Source organism: Scleropages formosus, chromosome 19 (genome assembly GCF_900964775.1).
Source record: "Scleropages formosus chromosome 19, fSclFor1.1, whole genome shotgun sequence".
Taxonomy (NCBI): Eukaryota; Metazoa; Chordata; class Actinopteri; order Osteoglossiformes; family Osteoglossidae; genus Scleropages; species Scleropages formosus.
Window position 1 is genome coordinate 9503165 of NC_041824.1, and position 21664 is coordinate 9524828.

Sequence of the window (21664 nt, forward strand, 5' to 3'; positions counted from 1 at the left end):
ACAGTATACAGGGAAATGAAACAGCATTCCTCCAGGACCATGGTGCTACATAAAACAGCACAAAGCTACTTACACAGGACTACGTAAAGTGAACGTGTATAAAACCTAATGGTAGTGATAATGTAAAATATGGAACATTAAAGTAGGATTGGCATGTAGCGAAAATCACATCTAGCGACCTTTCTAAACGCGTGTTTGTGTTTCCCCGTGAACAGAAGGCAATGCCCACATCTTGGTTATTGAAACACGAGATCTGAAATGTTTTCAGATCTTCGACATTTCAACTCTCCATCAGAAAGAGGATCATCCCTCCAGGCTTACCTATCTGGTCAGATGGATAGCACTACTGACTGTCATTACCAAGAATAGATCAGGTACTTGCGTGTCTGAAGACCACCAAGATGCGAAAAACAAGGCAACGGCCTTGTCAGGAAGTTATTTTATATATTTATTTTTCACTCCATTAATAATCGATGTTAAGTGCCAAGAAGGAAGGAGACAGTGCTCAGAGTGGGGCAGTTCAGTGTTTTACCTCTTGAGAGGACATCAATACCATAGAGCTATTATCTGCACTGCACGTCTTCACGATGTCCACCTCGAGCTGTGTGATGCCCACCACTGTCCATCGACTCCCAGAACTCAAGACACAAACAGCTCAGAAACCCACCATAGAAGCGTAACAAAGTTCGACTATAAAAATGCCAATGACATGAGTCTAAAGCTTGACTATGGGTTCAATTGACAGCACTAGCAATTTTCTTATTCTTGTTAGTATTTATTAATTCAGTCAGTTATTTATTTGTGTAGCTGATGCTTTTTTCTAAAGCAATTTACAAGATTTTACTGGAGTCATTTCGGGTAAGTGTCATGATCAAGGGTAGGGATGGTACCGCAGAAGGAAGGATCTGAACCTGGTTCTACCAGTTCCAGGATGTGGCTGTAACCCTTATGCTACTTGTTATTATTATTGTTATTATGTTTAGCTCCTATTTCTATTCACAATTTCTGCCAATACAAAAGCTATTCATATTACACTGAAGCAGGGTCCGACCAATTGTGAAACCAACAATATTTGGTAAAAAAAGTATGCTCTTCATCATATTCACACACACACATACATACACACACACACACACACACACACACACACACACACACACACACACACACATATTTATTGACATAACTGATGCTTTATGTGGTAGTTTTTCAGAATGATCTCCATAAAATACAACAAAAGATAAATGCTAGGCCTCCATGGGGCAGTTTTTTTTTTATTTCAGGATGACACTGCCATTGCATAGCGTCCTTTTTTTGTCCAACACAAGTGCACAGCAGTGAAGTAGAAGAAGGGGTGAGGTCAGAGCTGCAAAAAGTACCCCAGGAGAAGGGGAGGATGAAAAGGGTAAAGTCCCGAGTCTACAAATGAGTTTAGCCTCAGTGTGCTCCATCACAATATTAATAAAACTTCAAAACCTCACATCACTTTAACATTTATAAGTCAGAATCATAGAACCAGCAGGTCTTATAATGGTTAGCAGCTTTTGGGCTGGGAGGTTGTTGGTTCAAATCCCACCACCTATTGCCAAGCCCACATCACCGGTGCGACAGGGCGCACCTGGGGTTCGATGGAGACGGAGTCAGAAAAGGCAGAGGCAGAACGACGATGGATGCGGTACCTTGTTCGCCTAACGCTCACTCACCTCGAGAGTTAGCCTTCAGTTTCCTTGTCCTTGTCCTTGTCCCTGTCCCATGTTCCTTCCCCTTCCTGATCCAAGATCCAGTCTTCTAGTGTTCTGACCTTTCACCCGTCCTTCGACCACACTTTCTGGATTGCCCTGTGTACGACGTTTGCCAATCGAAAATCCTCGCCTGTCCCTGACTACGTTTCTTGTGCATTTCCCCAAATAAACACCAGTTCGCTCTGCAATTGAGTCTGACAGATCATTTCCGGAACGGAACATGGCACCTATGGTGCTACCCCTGACAAAGGTACTTACCCTGAATTGCTCCAGCTGTAATAATTTTAAGTAGCTGAACACTGTAAGTCCCTTTGGAGTAAAGCATCAGTTAAATGAATAAATGTAACACACACTTAAATGGTAACAGCTGAAAAAGCCAAGGAACCACATCAGAAGCCTGAATGTATAATTTTACGTCCTCTGGGTTTTTGCTCTCGATGTACCTGGTGTTAGAAATGTCTGTGGTTTACGTTAGACCAAGAGCAGCCAAATTCATACGAAGCTGTATGGCGCTGAACTTGAGAGACAGTCAAGCTTCAGACCCATTTCTTTGTCTTTGTGTATTTCACTCTTTCACTTGGCTTTGCTCAAATAATTCTCGTAGAAGGGCAATGACACAGAAGTACCCCCTCACACTTTGAAAAAGCTTAAAAGCAGAGGGAGAAAAATATAAAAAGACAGTCATAAGCTCTTCACAATAACATCAGGAGGAGGATGGGTGACTGACTCATGACAATGACCAGGAAGGTGTTTCCCTGGAGCTGTATCCATGCAATGGTCGTGTGGTGAGTGTGTGTGTGTGTGTGTGCTGGGGAAGCCTCATTCAGACAGAGCAGGCGTGGGTCTGTCACCAAGGCAGGCACTCTAAATGACAGGAAAACAAAGATGCAACACACTTTGGTAGCGAAGTCGCAAAGAGGGACCTTACTGGATGGCACTCATTTTTACAGATCAGTGTTTGAGCATCAGGCTTTGGAAATCAAAGCCTTTAATCCGTTTAAACAGAGTCGCTGCAGGCAGTGCCCAACTGTGCGCCTTGCTGCTTTGCACGCTATTCCCGTCACAGCAAGGTACCACTAGCATGCAGATAAATCATGAGAGTGACCAAGGGGCTCTAGAAAGAGAGCACTGTGGGTACCCGTACAATTATTCATTCAGCAGTCGCCTTTCTCCAGAGTGACCTACAATGTACACTATGTAGTAATTAGATTCATTCAAAGTGACTGAAAGTGCTAGATACACTGGAATACAGTACCTACAATTGATCACTCACGTATATAGCAGAGTAACACACTCTCTCACATACACACACATACACGCATTGACTGAAGCCACTTGTCCAAAGCGGGGTCACAGTGAGCCAGAGCCTACCCGGCAACACGGGGCGCAGGGGACGCACCCAGGGCGGGACGCCAGTCCGTCGGAGGGCACCCCAAGCAGGACTCGAACCCCAGACCCACCAGAGAGCAAAGCACAGGCCAAACCCACTTTGCCACCACGCCCCCCTTCATATACACATTACAGGCAATCTTAGAGTCACCATTTCCCTTTAAAGACATGTCTTTGGGCTGTTGGAGGACACCAGAATAACCAGCAGAAGCCCCTGAAAACACACATGGATCAAAAAACACATCCTGGTTTACCACCCAGGCACTGTGCACACTGCTATATTTCCTTACAATGAGACTGAGCACTTGCCCCTATGAAGTATATCCATGTTTTAAATGGCATGTTTTTAACCTCTCGACCAATGTTATCAAACGATGGCCTCTGCAGAACCCTGGTTTAAATTATGGTCACTAGGATGCGGTTGTCAAGGCATTGACCAACCAAGTCCAAGACTATGCAATTCAATGGCTCATGCTAATTAAATCTGACATTATTCCAGCACCAACAGCAGTCGCTTAGTCTCATCAGGCTACTTAGTACAAACTGGATAAAGCCTGGTGCTTATTTCACAGCAGTAAAGTCATTTCATACATCATCCCATTTTGCTGTTGCGAAGTTGCAGAGTCATTCATTATCCATGGGGATCTAGTGAAGCCAACACTTCTTAAATGGTATCATCACAGATTCATAATGTGAAATACAATAGAGGAGGAGAAACAGATTAAAATGAAAAACAAACTCCCCCTTTAAATTTGACATAGCTAGTTATGACTGAAGAGAGACCTTATTATGTAACATCCCGAAGTGTACATGCTCACCGCTCAGAGATCCGACCACTTGCGCTCTCCAGAAAATGATCATGCAAATGAGAAGTTAATTCAATAAATGTTAACAAAATGGGGCGGCTTAAATGACTTCTTATGAAGACAAGGTCGGGCCTTGAGTCAATGTATTGATCCTGCTTGAGATGCTCGACATCTTGCTCCATCAGGACTTCCGTAATTCCGAAAGATACATTTAACCGCACGGACGACAAAATGGAAACAAGAAACTTAACTGAAGTCACACTACGCTGTTCAAGACATGAAAAGTATTAGATCCAGATATTGGATCTGTCAGCTCTTTACAGCATAAAAATGCATAATATAATATCCAGGCAGAAGTGCTTTTTGCAAATGTTTACATACTGTATGTAAGAAGGTGCAGGAAGCTACATAAAAATACATAAAGTCTGTGTCATGGATGGACAGAGAAAACGTGTTCTATCTATTATTGACACACATCTAAGGACCATCAAGGTTTGCTCTGGAGGAAAAGAATAAAAGGTTTTTCCTTTTTTGGTTTACAGAGACTTGGGTCCCTAAGTGTCATAAACCTGGTGTGTTAGTCTCAGGGATGAGCAATGCCAGCTATTGGGACTATGGTGTTTTTAGGTAGGTGACGGCTGTGACACAAGGTCACTGCGATTTTAAACGTCACATTCAGCTCTCTAGAGAGCAGAAGTGTCTCATTACATTATTATTTCTTTATTGCATTTTTTCCCCAATGAGCCCTGTGGGGTACAATTAACTGTAAAACACCACAAAGCTTTTTTTGTTTATTTATTTTTATTAGTTACTTATCTATTATTTATTTATTTGGATAATTATACTATTTATTTAATCATTTGGATATTGTATTTGGATAACCAATGAGGAAAAAGAAAACCATGGGCTTTATTAAAATTAAAATTTTCTTTCATACAATCCTGTCTATTGATGTAACACTTAGGTGGAATTTTACTAAGTAATTGTAGTTACTGTAAGTACCTTACTGAAAGGAAAAAACCCTGTATCTCGATGTGAACTTGGAATGTTTTCACTGCTGCCATGTCGTAGACAGCACAGCAGGTGGCGTAGTGGTTAGAGAACTGGGTTTAAATTTCTGTTCCCGCTGCAGCAGCCCTGAGAAAAGTACTTACAATGAATTACTCCTGAAAAAAAAAATTAACAATTAAGAGTAGCTTGAAGCTGTACAAACAAAACATTGTAATCTCCTTGGACCAAGGTTTTTTACTGGTTTATTATTTAAATGTAGGCAATCACTTAGGGGTACCAACACTTAAAAATAATTTAAAAAAATTAATAAAAATACCCTTACTTAATAATAAAGAGATTTATTAGACAATTGAAGATCTGCTAATTATACTGTATATGATTTAAAACTTTGTATGAACATCGCCCCCCATGTCTTTGAACTGTTGTAGCCTTGTAGATAACATTTTCTGTTAAAGGAAGTGTTGCTCTACAAAGTATATATCAATTTGTTTTCTTAACCAACCTCAATATTTAGTAAGTCTAATTTTTTTCTGTGCATATATAATGTTGGCATACATGTAATAATAATAATAATAATAATAATAATAAGAAGAAGAAGAAGAAGAAGAAGAAGAAGAATACCTCCTAGATATCTAACAGGTTGACTGCATTCCTATTGTTTCCCTTTCCGCTACAGCGTCCTTCAGTACGGTACGCACCCCGAATTGCTCCATAAAAAATTATCCAGCCGTATAAATGGGTGAATCACCGAAAGCAGCTTTGTAGAAAAGCGTCAGCTAAATGAATTAGTGCAAATGTAGTGCTGGTCTTTCACATCAGCAGGAAATTTGCTGCCACTTTACAGCACAGTTTCTGAAGATAAGGTCTAAATACTGGAGTACATTAAAGACCCATTTCAGGAGTTTGGCTCTGATGTCATTTGCATTTTGCTCCTCTCAAAACGGAATGAATCCACTTTTCCACGGCAGACGCGCCCTGACGGAAACAGAAGGGCTGACAGCTATCAGTACTCCCCACGTGTGCGGTGGGAGAGACCAGGCCCACCCCCCCCGAGGACGCGCTCAGCCGTGATCTCGGTGCCGTCAGGAGCTTGTCACATGCGGCAATGTCATTCACGCAACCGTGTTCTTTTCTGCTTGTTCTCCCTCTGTCAGGTCTCCTCAGCTCACGGCTAGCCCCGGATGAGTGATGGCACGAGTGTTTCCGAAATAAATAAATAACCAGACAAAAACGTGTTGTGTTTCCTTCCGGTCGAGTGTGGATGCTCGTCTGAATTACAGATGAGCAGCTGCATTCTACGTTTAAACCTCAACAGATGCTTCTCTTCTGTAGTCCCTAATTAAATACACACCTGGTCAGTAAGTGACTTTATTTTACTCAGTTGTGCGGTAATTGCCTGTTGCTTTGAGCGCAATTTGTTGTCTGCTTTGGTTTACATGACAGGTATAATTTACAGGCTGGTGAAATTATATTAATACACAAAATTAAAAAAAAAAAAATCACCTCCTTGAATAACTGGCTTTTCCGCAATGACAGTTAGCTGATGACATAACAGTTTTGGCAGCATATTAATGCTCGATGCAGTGCATGACAGAACACGGCCCGTGTGAGGCAATTAAATTGTACCTGCGGCGTGCGAAGATGATGCTTCGCGAGGCATCTGTTAAGATATTTACATTTGTTCTGTTCAAGTGGAGACACGGGCAGGCCATCCTCGTCTGCCCCGAACTTGTCAGCAGGTGACACGGCAGTGCCCTTGAGTGATGTGCTCACTTTGCTCACCAAGTACCCCAGTAAAAGTTTCCCAGCTGTGTAAATTGGGTAAATAAGCGTCATTCCATTAACGCTGTATGTTGCGCTTTGGAGAAAAGCAACTGTTAAATGAATAAATGTACTGAATCTCTTTAGGTCTGCCTGGATTAGGGACAGCTGGTAGTGTAGTGGTTAACATGACTGCCTTTGAACTTGAGGGTTGCAGGTTTGAGTCTCACCTCTGGCTGTAGTATCCTTGAGCAAGGTACTTACCCTGAATTGCTCCAGTAAAAATTACACAGCTGGGTAAATAATTGTAACCTTAACATTGTAAGTTGCTTTTGAGAAAAACATCAGCCAAATGAAGTAATGTAAATGTAGATCTTCAGTACCACCCCTTCTATTCATCAGTTTCCCTCTCATCCATAGGGTAACTCACTTTGCAGTCCTGGAGTAACCTGCCATGATTGTACCCTACTTCTGGAAAATTCCCAGCCTTATTAATCCCATGCTGTTGTCCCAAAGCTGTAACATGACTCCCCATCAGAAAGGGGAACTGGAGGTGGTATGAGGCAAGTGATTCCCCATTTCAGCTGGTAATGGAAATGTTGTGAGTCAGAGAACAATGTCATTGTGTGGTGATCGAACTTGTGTCCGGGGACAGTCCTGATCATTTTACGGCACGACAGAGATTTCAGAATCCAAACGCCGTAGCGTCAACTCCAGAACACCAGAGATACTGGTTTCTGGGCACCCAGAGGCATCCCACCCTCCTTGTATTTCTTTCGCACTGTAATTTTTCACTCAGAGGTACAGTGTCGGATTTCTCATCAGGCATTGCTGGCTCAGGGCCCTGCACCTAGAAAATGTTTTGTGAAAATGAAAAAGGGAAAAAAAGATTTAACCAAGCAAAAAAAAAAATATTCGGAGATATAAATTTAATGCAACTAAAACTTTGTTTCATTTCAAAATTTCATGTCAGAAAGAAAATTCTAGGATTTCTAGGTGTTTCCGAATGAAGTTTCTTTCTTTGGCTTTTCTTTTCAACAGCGTCTTTAATAACGTTCTCAAAGTCCTTATATCTAGGTGTTCCAAGTCAGTAATTATACGCTCTCTAGTAGCTATTCTACAAACTACTCACTCTACTCACTCCATCGACACATGGTATAGTTATATGAATACAGGTGGTCCTCAATTCACAATGAGGTTCCGTTCCAACAATCGCCTGGTAAGTCAGCTTCATCGAAAGTCGCTAATCCCCATATACTGCATTATGGATATAAAAACAATAAACATGTATGAATGCTACATTGTACAATAGGGCTTTGTTATTTTTTTATTTTAAAAATTATTCCCATTAAAGTAATAGCGATGTAGAATAATTTCAATGCAGTAGAATATCATAGTGATATTTTTATGCTGCACTATTATTTTCACTTTTATTTCTAAATCTGTTTTCACTGACTTCTCTTTCCTGCACTGCTAGAACACTCTCACTCGCAACCACAAAAAGCACTTTTTTGTCAAGTAAAACCCAGTTGCTGATAGACACACTGAGTAAATAAGAAATATGGTGTGTCGATGTTATCGTACGGCAGATGGAGCAGTCGGTTTAAAGTGTTACGAACCGAAGTCAGGACTCGGAAAAATATGAGTTTAACGGGATGGCTGTCGTAAGTCTGGGTGATTGTAAGTCGGATATGTTGTAACTGAAGGACCACCTTTAGTTGAAATTACATGATGGTGATCAACGTAATTCCCCCAAAGTTCACCTCTCTTTTTGCACATTTCGGAAAGAAAGCCCCAAGGGCCTACGAACACCGAAATCTGACCCTGCAGTCCATTCTTCTGTAACCGACTAAACACCTTGGAGCAAAAGCAGGACGCAGATGGACACACTTCTACCCAGGAGTTGACACCTTCTCCCTCAGTGCAAATTACATTCCGCACATCCTCCGCCGGGACACACACTGCCGTTTCCCACAATTCCCTGCCACTGGAGCATCCGCTGAGGTTTCCCCGCAACAAGAGCACACTTTGTTAATGACAACTGGGACTGCTCAAGCACAAGATCATTTTCATGTTTGATTGGACGCACCCTGGAGATTTATAGCCCCCCCAGCAATCCTGCCCAGCCCCTCCTACCAAAATATGCACAACAGTTACACAGAACCCGCACGCAACCTCTGATTCTAAGTCAGTGTCTTTAACACCAATCACATTTATATAACATGACATATAAGGCCCATAATATTTTTTATCATAACATGTACTCAGGAGTTGAATGCACATACTGTGATCCACCTTTACAAAATTATATACAAATTATAAACGCATTACTCCAAAGGTTTAAGGGTTAAATGAGCTGCAGATGTTCTCAATAAATTCCAACCATATTCCAATGTAAAGGTCAGAAGTAGAAGTGACGAAGGAACTGTCACCCATGGATGCAAGCGGAAAAGGGATGAGGACTTTTTTGCAGGATCTCCAAGTGTTTCATGTCCTGTGATTCCATATAAATGCATCACTATTTCAGGGAGGGGGGATTAATGTGTGGCTAAAGCTGTTGTGTTTGCACTCAAAGCACCCTGGAGTAAGGCACCTACCCTAAACTGCTCATATAGAAACGTCTTTACTGGGTAAAGGGGTAGGTAATTGCAAGCTGCTTTGGAGAAAAGTGTCGGCCAAATTAATAAATGTAAATATGTACATAATTACTGTACAATATGCCTTAAGGTGCACGAATGTGGTTAACTCCACATTGCATGTCTTTTCACCATGAAATAGGTTTATATTTCATAGGTTTTTTTTTCCTTTGCTATTCGGGCTTTCTGTTCCCACAGGCCTTGAAGAAGGGTAACAGTAACGTTACGGTAACAACAGGGTAACCGGATATCCCAGAAACTGATGTGAACACCTGGTGTAACTTTGGTTAACCTGAGTATTTTGTTTCATTGTCTGCGATTTAAAACGCGCTATTCCAGTTGCATTGGTGGCTTCCTACTGCAGGAACATAGTTTGATGATTCAGCACAGTGTAAAACACCATTCAAGTCGTACAAATAGAGACAAAACCACAAAAACGTAGCAACAAAAGGGAAGGGCAAAGGCATAAGCCCAACAGAACTCACCATGGGAAAGCGCAAAATACTGAATGGAGTTCATAAACAGTGATCTCCTTCGCTCTGCAAGGAAACTGCTGAACTGGCCCTGTTATCTGTAGACTTAAACTACATGAAATATACGACACGCATAATTCAATACCCATCTGGGTGCCTGTCGGGTGAGATGTTGTTGGAAAGGGGATTTTTTTTTTTCCCCATCCATTTTATATGTTACATTACAGTACTTAATTTAGCTGACGCTTTCCACCAAAGTGGGGGGTGTGGTGGGGCAGTGGGTTGGACCATCTCCTGCTCTCCAGTTGGTCTGGGGTTCAAGTACCACTTGGGGTGCCTTGCAACAGACTGATGTCCTGTCATGGGTGTGTTCCCTCCCCCTCCAGCCTTCCACCCTGTGTTGCTGGGTTAGGCTCCGGCTCCCCGCGATCCCGTATGGGACAAGCAGTTTCAGACAATGCGTGTTTCCACCAAATCAACTTATAGTGTTAAGTTACTTACCATTATCTACCTGTTTATATAGGGGGTAATTTTATTGGAACAATTTACTGTAAGTACCTTACTCAAGGGTACTACAGCTGGAGGAGAGAGCTGACGCTGCGACTTTTGGGTCCAAAGTCAGTGGCTCTAACCCGAACCCTACAAGTCGTCAGCCTACCAGTCGTCAGCCTCGCAGTCGTTGCACTTTTCCGGAACAAAAACGGCACATTTCATGAAAAAGCACACCTGTTCGAAAGCTTACTTGGCCATTCTGTGATTGCTTTAACGGGGGGGTGTCTGTTGCGTCTACACATTTCACAGAGTGTTAGAGGAAAACATAGGCAGTTCCTTTCTCTCTATCAAAAGTATAAGAGAACATTAGTACCCACTTACAAAGCATCCCAGGCTATTTGCAGACACTGCAAGGCAACAACATAATGCCACGGTTTCTAGTTTCCTCTGGCAATACACCCTTCATGGAAAATATTTTTTAGTCTACGACAAAAAAAAAAAATGACATAAATGCTCCATTTGTAAAGCAAGATTTTGATCAATACTCCAGTTCCCTCAGCTGATCCTACCTCCCTTGGAAAAGTACTCATTTTCCCCCCATGTCATGTTACACAGATGTCAATGTGTAAATCCAGGCTCAAATTCTGAACTCGAGGGCAGAAATCCAGAGTAATCCTCCTTCCCGTGGTAATTTCACTTCATTCTGCTATCTCCTAAGAATAGCCTCACTGCAGTGGAAGAGTAACTTATCGTTAGTGGTATTTTGAGACAGTAAAAAGTGTCTACATTATGCATGGAGATAGATTGCCACATGTTCCAATACAGCTTTTAAAAGTACGAACAGTTGAAATGTGACATCCCAATGGCTGCAAGGTCTGAACAGTTTTAGACCATTTCTGTAGAACCTGCCGGAATCCTGATGAGGAGCAGCTTTTCCCCAGTTAAATTAACCCAACACTTCATGGTCACAGCTGGTCTTTCCGGAAGAGGCTTCAGTGACACCAAGACTACGAAGAGCAGCAGCAACTTAAAATATTATTGCTTTCCAAGACCCTGTCAAGACTAATTGCATTGATTGCAGGCCCCAAATCAGTTAATTACATTCGTCCTTCGCGGTTATGCAACCCTGTAAGTTCCAGTAATGACCATTAAGTTGTAATTAACGTGAGCACGAGGTCCTGATAAATTATATGCAATGCGAGATCCATTTAAATCAGTGCATGAACTCATGTGTTGCAGGTCTGAGCAGAAAAAAAAAGTTTTCACTCATGGTTGAAGGAGACTGGCATGGAATGCAGGTGAGAGGGGACTCACAGGGAAGTAGAGGAGCAGGGCTCCAAAGAGGATGGATTCCAGAAGCACAAGGCCGGATGCTCTGATACTCTGAAAAATAAAGGGAATATCACAGCTGAGTAATGCTCATCAGCACTTTTCACAAAATTGACTTATGATGTTAAGTTACCTGTGTTTTTTTTTACCCATTTTACCCATTTTTACCAACCAAATCACTCATCCTGCTTATCATTTCCAGACCCTTCATTCATGAGCACACAGCAGCATTCGCTGGTAGATACTTGTGGCTAAGATCAAATACTGTGATTTATTGCCAAGATGATCTGTGTGTGTGCGCACGTATGTGTGTATGTGTGTGTGTGTGTGTGTGTGTAAAGGTGCAACAGACGAACTGTGTCTATTCTCATAAATATTCTGCATTGTCTAGCTAACATGCAGAGTGGACCTTGCGCACATACGTGTCACATGCTCTGTCTATATTACAGACGGTGTTGATACAAAGCTTTAAACAGGTATAGTGGCGGGTTTTAACTCTGCGTCTGGCTTCCTTTGAGTTCTTTAGCTGCCGCATTTTGGCAAAGAGTGATGGCGACACGGCCTCCTGGGCCGGCGCCCGTGGAAAACTAATTTCCTGAGCCGGGGCTCCAGCAGTGCTAAACAGCAGCCAACGACAAGAGGAAAACAAAAGGCTGAGGGCAAACTCAAAAGAGCAGACGGGCACCCTGCTCCTCCAACTCTTCTTTTTTTGGCTTTCTGTGCATCTAGAGACTTTCTGGAGTCAGGGCGTTTATTTCAGTGAACGACAAATGGGTTAGGCGATGAAGAGGCTCTGTTTTGCAAAACCCTGCCTGTTCACGATTAATTCCCTTCATTTCGAGCTGCTCTCATAGAACATCTAAACGATTGCAAACATTACAGATATGCAGATTCAGTGATGCAGACGTACCGAATGTGCACTGCTGGCCGTTTTGATGTATTTACAAAGCGGATAGAGCTGGGAAGTGACCAAAGTGATTCAGGTTCTGCGCTTTTCTCAAAGCTCCTGTGGGATCTTAACTGGAGACCTTCATTCATCCCAGTCGTTCCTCAAGCTGTACGCACTGGCTATGACAGTGGCTCTTCTGACACACCGTTCTCACATTTAAATGATCTTTAAGAGAATCAGTTCTGAGATATGGCAAAGCTAAATACTACAAATCCATCTATTTTTGACTATATATCCATTCATTAACCACTTTTTCTGAGTAGGGTCATGACGGCCTGGAGCCTATGCAGGAATCACTGAGCACAAGGCTGAGGGTGGTAAACTCTGATTGGGATACCATTCCATCGCAGGGTAAAATACTCTGTCTGTGTGTGTGTGTGTGTGTGTGTGTGTGTGTGTGTGTGTGTGTGTGTGTGTGTGTGTGTGTGTGTGTGTGTGTGTATTTGTAAAGCCAGCCAACAGGGCAGCCGGTAGTACAGTGGTGAAAGGGCCTAGGTTTAAATCCCACCTCCTGCTATAGCACCACTGCACAGTGCTCTTACCCTAAATCTGATCCAGGAAAAATTTTTACTACGAATAAAGGGGCAAAACATCGCAAGTAGCTTAACATTCTAAGTTACACTGGAGAAAGGCATCAGCTGTGTCAATACAGACTGCGGTATTGGACATGGCGACGTTTAGGTATGTTGGAAAATAGAGTGCAGTTCTTTTGTTTCTGTTGGGTTATTGGTATATTTTGCCTGTACATGAGGCAATTTCTGAAAACACATTTTTGTCCCAAGAATGGTCCTTTTATATCCTCTGGGTCCAAAAGCACTATTTACAGATTGTCTTTCATACATTTTTATTATAGAGTCAAGAAAATAGAGGAAAAATGTGATACAATTTAACCAAAGGAGTATGTTGAGTCCTTCATCAGGCATCCTACCTTCTTTTTGCGAAAGTGGTAGACAACCACCATGCTGGCAAAGTCAGCAAACACAGACAAGCCTTGGAAGGCGATAACGGTGACACGTAGGGGGCCGTCCCGGTGGGCGTGGCACGGGGTGTCATCCTTGCAGTACAGGCAGCCTTCTCGACAGGGCAGACAGTCTCCGGTGCCCAACCAGGGGTCTTGCCCACCTCGATCGTCCCCCTCTGCCTTTCCTGGGGTGGGTAGGTTGTCGGAAGCAGGTAAGACAAGAAGGGACAGACCGAAGGGCAGACACTTTAATTGACTTCATTGATTGACACGGAACAATCGCTCATTCCAGTCACACTTCCCATTCGCCATCTGTGGGCGCTTCCGGATGGGGCACAGTCAGCACCTTGGAGAAGTTTGGGGGCACAAACTGGCCACATCAACAGAGGAACTGGGACACATGAGCAGGACTCTTGACACTGAGAAGGACCTAACAAACCAGGCCAACTACAAGGGGCTGCGAAGTCCCTTTCTGAAACATGCGATCAGTACAGCCTGCTTTGGAAAGCGACATATTCCCTTTTCCACTGGGTTTGGATTTGAATAGACTAGATTTGTGAATATTTCCCGCATTTTTCATAACATTTGGATCGCCCCACTCAAGCTACAACTTTGATCTTTTCTGGCAACTTCTTTAATGAAGACAGTACAAAAATGCACGCTAGACGATGTGCAATGACCTCAAGATCATGATTCTGAAATACCACTGTAGGTCCTTCGTTGGATCTTTGAAATTTATACCTCATCTACCTTGACAGACCGTGCTAACGCAATCCATCTGACTTGATTTAGATTTTTATGAAAAGAAACGTCCATGTCCTCCCTCTTGACAAGTCAGTTTCCTATTTGGCATCTTGATAGTTTCTTTTTATAATTGTCTGTCCTATTACAGCTGACACCAATAAGAGTTTCAACATATGTAGATCTGTTTCGCCTTTCATCGTTTTCATGGAGCACACAACGTTGAATGGAAAAATACATTTTTTTGTCAGTGCTTTTGAAACATGCAGGCAGAATATATGCATGATTAATTAGAGAAACGGCAAAAAAAAAGAATTTTGTGCATTGCGTGGTACTCTATTAGGCAAAACGTGTGCAGAGAGATAATGTGCATATTTTAGTGTGAGTTACAATAACCTTTTATGTAAATCGCACATTTTACTGACAACAGCAGGGCATCATTAAGATGCAGCATTAAAAATGAAGAAGGGACTGAGTGAATCTAAGGAGCAGTTCTCTCCATTCGTGGTGTTTTCGGGAATCGCTCCTCCATTTAGGTGATTCATGAAAACAGACCCCTTAAGTACAATGGTAGGGGGGACTCAGTTCTAATACCTCTTATTTATTGTAAAATATAAAACAAAGGGCAATTAAAGTGTGAAAAGCCTGGCAATGGCACCACTTGATTGATTCAGGGAGGACAGGAGTGCAAAATGCCCAATCAACAGACGGGAGGCAGAACGGCTGTGGTCCTAAGGGGTTTCGTGACCCTGCCCCCAACGATGACCGAAACCAGTCCCTATCCTACAGAACAATTTGCTAATCCCACATCTGAGACCCTCAAAGTGCTTCGATTGTTCGGGAGGCATTCATCTCCGCAGCCTAACCTCCCACAGGAACTGTCCTCGGTGACCTTTCAGCTGCAGCCCACACTGAGACACACGACCAGAGAGAGGAGGCAGAAGCAGCGTGGGGGCATTCCAAAAAAATCATAAATCCAATTTATACAGCGAGCCGGCCAACGGGAAAAAGCTATTAGTTTAAGGGGGGGCTGAATAAACACAAGTGCCACTAGTTTCCTTTTCAGAAGTGTTGAGGACATTCCCTCGGGGGCTGAACAGTTTGTTACGGCCCAGTGTTGCGCCAACTGCAGCAGAATTTTTCTGTAATGTACTCGCTAATCTCATTACCCCTCGGCGTGCGACAGAGCATCCTGCCTGTCCGTGTGCACTCAGACACAACAGAGGGAGCGCTCGGGGGCCACTACCACTGCGGGGGAGGAGGGGTTGCTCGTGGGCAAATTTAGTTCAAGTTGATCCCCTTTTCTGCAGTCTGGATTGCATGGAAGCCATCTGTAAGCAGTAGGCAACAAAATCACACCCATATGGGTGGCAGGGCTGTACCTTGAGCCTGATGCCTGACACAATTTGACTCCAGCAAAGGAAAAACACACCACGTGTCTGTGCTCAGATACGCATGTTTGCTTTAACATCTGCAACATTAACATTAGATTGGCTGTGCATCGGCAGGCATAATGTGAAGACCACACCAGGTAAACATGTAGCTATACAGGGCACAGTTTCCCCTCCGTTGCCATTCCTTCAATCAACAGTTCAACACCTTCAAGAGCTGATCACAGGTCCCATGCACAAGATGTCAAAAATCAACCACACAAAGCTTCTCGCTTCTAGCGCCAGTGTGGTGGAATGAGCCCCTCTGTCACTCAGAACTGCTGAATCTCTCCCGACATTCAATAAGGGTCTCAAAACACATCTCTTTCAAACTCGTTTGTCCCCTGATCTCCTATGTGCTCAACAACCCTATGCTATCTTTTCTGTTGAATAATAAAAAAACCTATATACTGTATTGCCACTTGTGCAAAGTATACCGATTTATACAACGATATGAGACAAACTGACCACACTCAAGAATCACATCTCTGCATCTAAATCATTCATTCAGTTGGCCCTCTGGATTTGTTTTCCAAGATCTATGTTGCTTTGAAGGAAAGCATCTGCTAAATGAATAAAAGTAAAGGAAAGTGTCACAAATTAAGCCTAATGATCATTAAGAAAAATGCTGCACAAAAATGTGCAATAATTCTTGTTTGAAGGTAAGGTGAGCATTGTCCGAGTGCCTTGCAACCATGCTGCTAAACATTCCAGTTGAATCTTGTTTTTTGACACGTGATAAGTCTTTTAAAGATCTTAAAATCAAGCTGGCCATGTTAAACATGGCAGAGAATTTACGTAAAATTAGTCATTATAATTAAAAAATGCAACCAGAAATATCTGGTTCTGAAACATCACTGCAATTTGGCCTCTGCCAGCAAAATGCACAAATTATTCATTCTGCTGGCGCATCACAAGTTTCAGTATCAAAGGGTTTATCAAAGAATGGACACTGATCGAATTTTATCGTTTCGTTTGAAACCATTTCGCTCGCAGACGTCGGAGACACATGCAAAAAAACAAGCAACAGAAATCCCACGGGACCACCTTCCAGGAAATCATACTCCAAATTTCTCACTGAGCAAATATTACTCAGTGATATTACTATAATATTACTTATTACTGATCTTCATCTTCCGCGATTCCGCCGTTGGAATGGAATCGTTTGGCAGAGACACAAATTAGGAAAGGGGAGGCGTCTTCCGTCCTGCTTATTCCCAAAAGGTGGAAATATAGCACAAAGTTAATATTAATGCTGAATTTGCAGAGTGTATACAGTAGAGGCTTCTTTACACAGCGCGGTGCCTACACCGAAGATAAGATCAGCCTCCTGTGAGATCATGCATCTCATCAAGAAAAGACACCACGAGGAACTCTTCTGAGAAAGTGGGGATACAACTTTACAGTCTTTCTGACAGTTGGAGAACAGAAGTCCCCCATATTCACTATATTTTTTAAATTTTATTCTAAGCCAGGCGATACCATCAATAATTATTCGTCTAATGGTGTTGGGGTGACGAGGTTACTGGTACCTCTTATGGGTGCTGTTAAACTCAGTAAAAATAACAGTGTTACTGAATCAAAGCAGACAGTATCGCCTAAATATGGGAAAAAAACTGTAGTAAATGAAAGAGCAAACCAGTTCACACACAGTGTATTCAGACTCACTTTTGAAGCTGTTGAAGGGCAGTCGATTCCGGTGGTAGAAGCCTTTCCTGCAGGGGCAGTTATATTTGTCCAGCACAAACCCATGACCAGGAACAGGAAGGCACTGTGAACATGACAAAACAACCGGACATTATTTGCATTCTTTGTTTGTTTTTTGTTTGTTTTGTTCGGGTGACAACTTTGTCCAAGGCAATGTCACAACTGAACAAAAGAAAAGTTTGCTAGATAATAAACCATGACAATTATAATAATTCAGGGTGATACCCTTTCAACACTCTGCTCCACATTACAGTGAAAAATGTTGGTATTCATTTCCAGTACAGCATTGTCGCTCTACTGTTGCCCTACTAGTAAAGGGTATAAAACTTCTGCATCGTTGAAAAGGACTGAAAGGGAAGCACACAATAACAATCTGTTGATTTTCACACATCTGAGTCGTTCATTCTCGTATTTAATTTCTCACACTGTGATTGCTTCAGCTGGAACAGCTGGTAGCATAGTGGTAGAGCCTCTGGACTCAAAGGTTGCAGGTTCAAGCCTCAACTCCAGCTGTAGTACCCTTGAGCAAGGTCCTTACTTTGAATTGCTCCAGGAAATTACACAGCTGTATCAATGGGTAAATAACTGTAACCTTAACATTGTAAGTTGCATTGGAGAAAAGCATCAGCTAAATGAATAAATGTAAATTAAACACACATATCTCTTCTGAAAACACAAAATACTGGTCATCTGTGTAGCATAATCATGTTAAAACTTTACAGACAATGCAAAGGGTAAACAGCAGTCACTGAAAAAATCTGATATTTCCAGCTGCCAAATCTCAAGCAATTAAAATACCAGGTGATACTTATTATATGTCCTTGTCACCATCTGGTTTCTCATGATAAACTATTTAGCTGAATGTACAAATTTATATAAACTTGGGCTCTTAATCACCCGAAGTACAAAGAATTTAAATATGAAGAATAAATCTTTCTCCAAAAAGAGAAATAATGAGTCTTTCTGAAAAAAAAAAATGTGTATATGAACTAGCTTTATGTATATTGAGGGATATGAAAGCAATATTTTTGCAAAACATTTTTCCTCTACATGTACCCTCCACATTCCAAATGTTAAAACAGCTACCTTCGTTCATAATTACCTTCATAGTAATTACAGCGGATTGTTGTTAAAGCACTCAGCAAAGGTTTGATGTGCATTTTTGGCTCACTTCACTGTGCATTTGGCAGCTTACAAGTTTTAATTAACATCTAAATTAAGAATGTTCTTATTTGCAGGATTAAAAGGTGAAGATTGATTTTCTGCATAGTCTGTTTAAAATATGGGAAGATATGAAGTATGCAGACAAATTTATTTATATATATATATATATATATATATAAATTGTATTATATTAGTTAATGCAAATAAATGCTTTCTGCATCAAGAATTTTCTATTCGGCTGAAGTTCGATCTTTTGCTAATGTCTACCTAAATCCCTATTAAAATAAAGAAATGCATGAACAGTGAAGAAAGTGTGAACTTTTTAACTTGTTCTGAAATGTATGAATCTGCTGTACTTTTCGATTTAAAATCTCATTATACTAACACTAAGTGGACTCTGTTTCACCATTTATGAGAATAAAATCTTACTAAATGAAATATAATGCAGGGTTTCTGCAACTTTTTTAAAAGTAAAATGTCATGGATGAGCCACTCCCAGCCTGCATGGAAATCTGACATCTGATAACTGGCATTGAGACAGAGCTGGAAAAGGGCTCAAAAGGGGCTGCAAATCTGCTGAACACCGTCTGCCACAATTAATTCGGTCGTTTTGCATAGAGAGCCTGGATGGTGCCAAAAATAGTCCCCCGTGAACATGCTGCCGAAGCGAATGTCCGTGCAGTTAATGCTCACGCCAAGAAGCACATTTATCCAAGTGTCAGAAGGCATGAGAGGACCCATGTGTAAAGTGTTCGTGGTCTTCATATCTATAGATACAAAAACAAACCAAACAGTATTTCCACTATGTGCTCTTGCATGAGGGTTAGATTTATAAATAAAATGGCACAGACACATATCTGATCCTGGGGGTCACGGGGTCTGCAGTCTGCATGCAGTGAACAGTGGACAGGATCATACCTGGTCCAAAATAAATGCCGTATAATATTAGAAGGTTCTGAGACTCCCTCGTGAATACTCCTAATAAAAAACTAGAACCGAAATGATATCAGATGTCAAGAAAACGACACAAGCGGCAATTTGCATTGACACCTTATCACATTCTGTTTATTTTTCAGTGCCGTCTGTCAATACATTAATTACTGAGACCCACTGAACTTAGCGCAGCAATTCACCATGTGGTGAAATAAAAAAAAAAAAACCTCATCCGTTTAAAACGCTCAGATACTTTTCTCACTTGGACATAAACACTGGGCGTAAGCCCAGTGAAATATGTCAGACGTCAGTGTTTTACGTCAGCTGCTAATTTATATGCGAGAAAAGTGTCACCAAATCAGGTCAGAAATATTAACTTTGGTTTTTAACGAAGACACCAGGAAGGCAGTGCAAAAAGCAGTGCTACATTTTTGGGGAATATTCTTGTAACACCAAAAAAAGCAAACTATTACTGGGTACCTCACATAAAAATGATGTATGGCCAACACCGTACAAAAGAGACCCTACACTCCACCCCAGTCCTATATTACACTGCAGGCAGAATCTGACATTACTCATAATGCGGATCATTATTTAATGGAAAACAGGTTAAAATAACTGTTGTAATCAATTAGAGGGAGAGTTTAAAGATGGCAGCTGGCGAACCATTTCCCCCCTGATCTTTGTGAGGAACTGGGAAGCCGGCAATTAATCACAGAAATGGCACCGCAGAAACAGAACGGAAATTAACATGAGGAAGGTCAATGAGATTTTAAATTAGAATGACCTTTTTAATAATGTGCATAATTTCCTCAGTATATTGTTCTTACGTGCTAATCTTTGATTACTTTGATATGTTTACAAGAAACATCAATTACATTATTATCTACAAAATTATTACGGTGAAAAATCGCTCTGAACCACAGACTGAAAGCAACTGAAATGCCTGAGTATTTTTTATTTATTTGCTTAGGTTAAATAAGGTGCATGATCGCGATGACATTATTCCTGCTTTGACCTCTGCTGGGGTTCATGTCCTATCCAATGCTTCAGCAGGTAACGTTCCACGAGACACCGCATCTTGTCCTTAAGTGGAAAAAACCATCAGTTTACATTTCCATTTATTCATGCAGCAGACGCTTTTCTCCAAAGCGACATATATCTCAGAGAAATGCAATTTGTGCTTTACATTAGGAGAAAGAGAGACATAGCTGAAGGCATGTGATTCCTAAGTAAACTTAGTTTGCTTCTTTCCCCTTTATGCACTGATGTTCATCACACGAGTAGGTGCATAAAACTCAGGATAGATGAATCCTGATCACCTTCCTACAATGTATATTTTTTTAAAGATACACAAACATTTACATACAATACAGGAGTAGTGGCTGTGTAAAGGCTTATCTGGGACTGATCATAAAGTTATGGCACATGAACATTTATACCATACATGAGCTTGAGTCTTTTATTTCGTTTTTTAGAAAAACAGGAGCAGAGTATATGAATATGTTTAATCCACTAATACAAACTTCTCTGCCTCGAGCAAAGTGCCGCCCCAGGGCAACCATTCTTTCAGTAAAACATGATCAGACATGTGGAGTCTTGTGGTTCAACTCACCTCATAAAGTGAAGCTTAGATACGATAGAGAAAACATTACTTAACCCTTAGCCTAACCCTAACCCTCCAATTATATATCCAATGAGATCATATCAAATATCATAAATAAGTGCATGAAGCTCTACGTTATTTTGAAACTAGACTGACAAAGGCTAGGGTAATTGCTGCCTTTTTGCATATTTATAATTGTGCTGAAATGCAGTTCTAGTATTTCCTTTTTTCTGCAAACCAGCACACGCTGTTTCAAATCCAAGCTCAACTACAGGACAACTTCATAGCGTGTGCAATCACAGCGCGGTGCAGGGGTCATCATGGGACCAGCTGGAAATTGGTTTCTGACCTCAAGCCTGACATTGCAGAATTTTAATTCTTAGCAAAAACAAGAAAAAAGCTTAAATTTTATGCAAATTAACTGTGAAAAGGATGTACAGCTACAGAAACATATGAAGTAGGCAAAGTTTTCACAGAGTGGCCCTTTAATCTTAGAAGTAACTCTTTTTTTTCTTGTAAAGACATGTGTTTGGC

General features: G+C 41.5%; 1 protein-coding gene across 2 annotated transcripts in view; it reads right to left on the reverse strand.

The window, feature by feature from the left end:
* Positions 1-21664, reverse strand: part of gpr158a (G protein-coupled receptor 158a) — a 56249-nt gene that overhangs the window by 14520 nt on the left and 20065 nt on the right. For both annotated transcript variants that reach the window (XM_029246135.1, XM_029246134.1), the window contains exons 3-5: positions 17389-17491; positions 13517-13734; positions 11625-11693 (exon numbers count right to left, since the gene is read on the reverse strand). In XM_029246135.1, coding sequence (XP_029101968.1) covers positions 11625-11693; positions 13517-13734; positions 17389-17491 — 390 coding nt within the window. The remainder of the gene's footprint in view (positions 1-11624; positions 11694-13516; positions 13735-17388; positions 17492-21664) is intronic.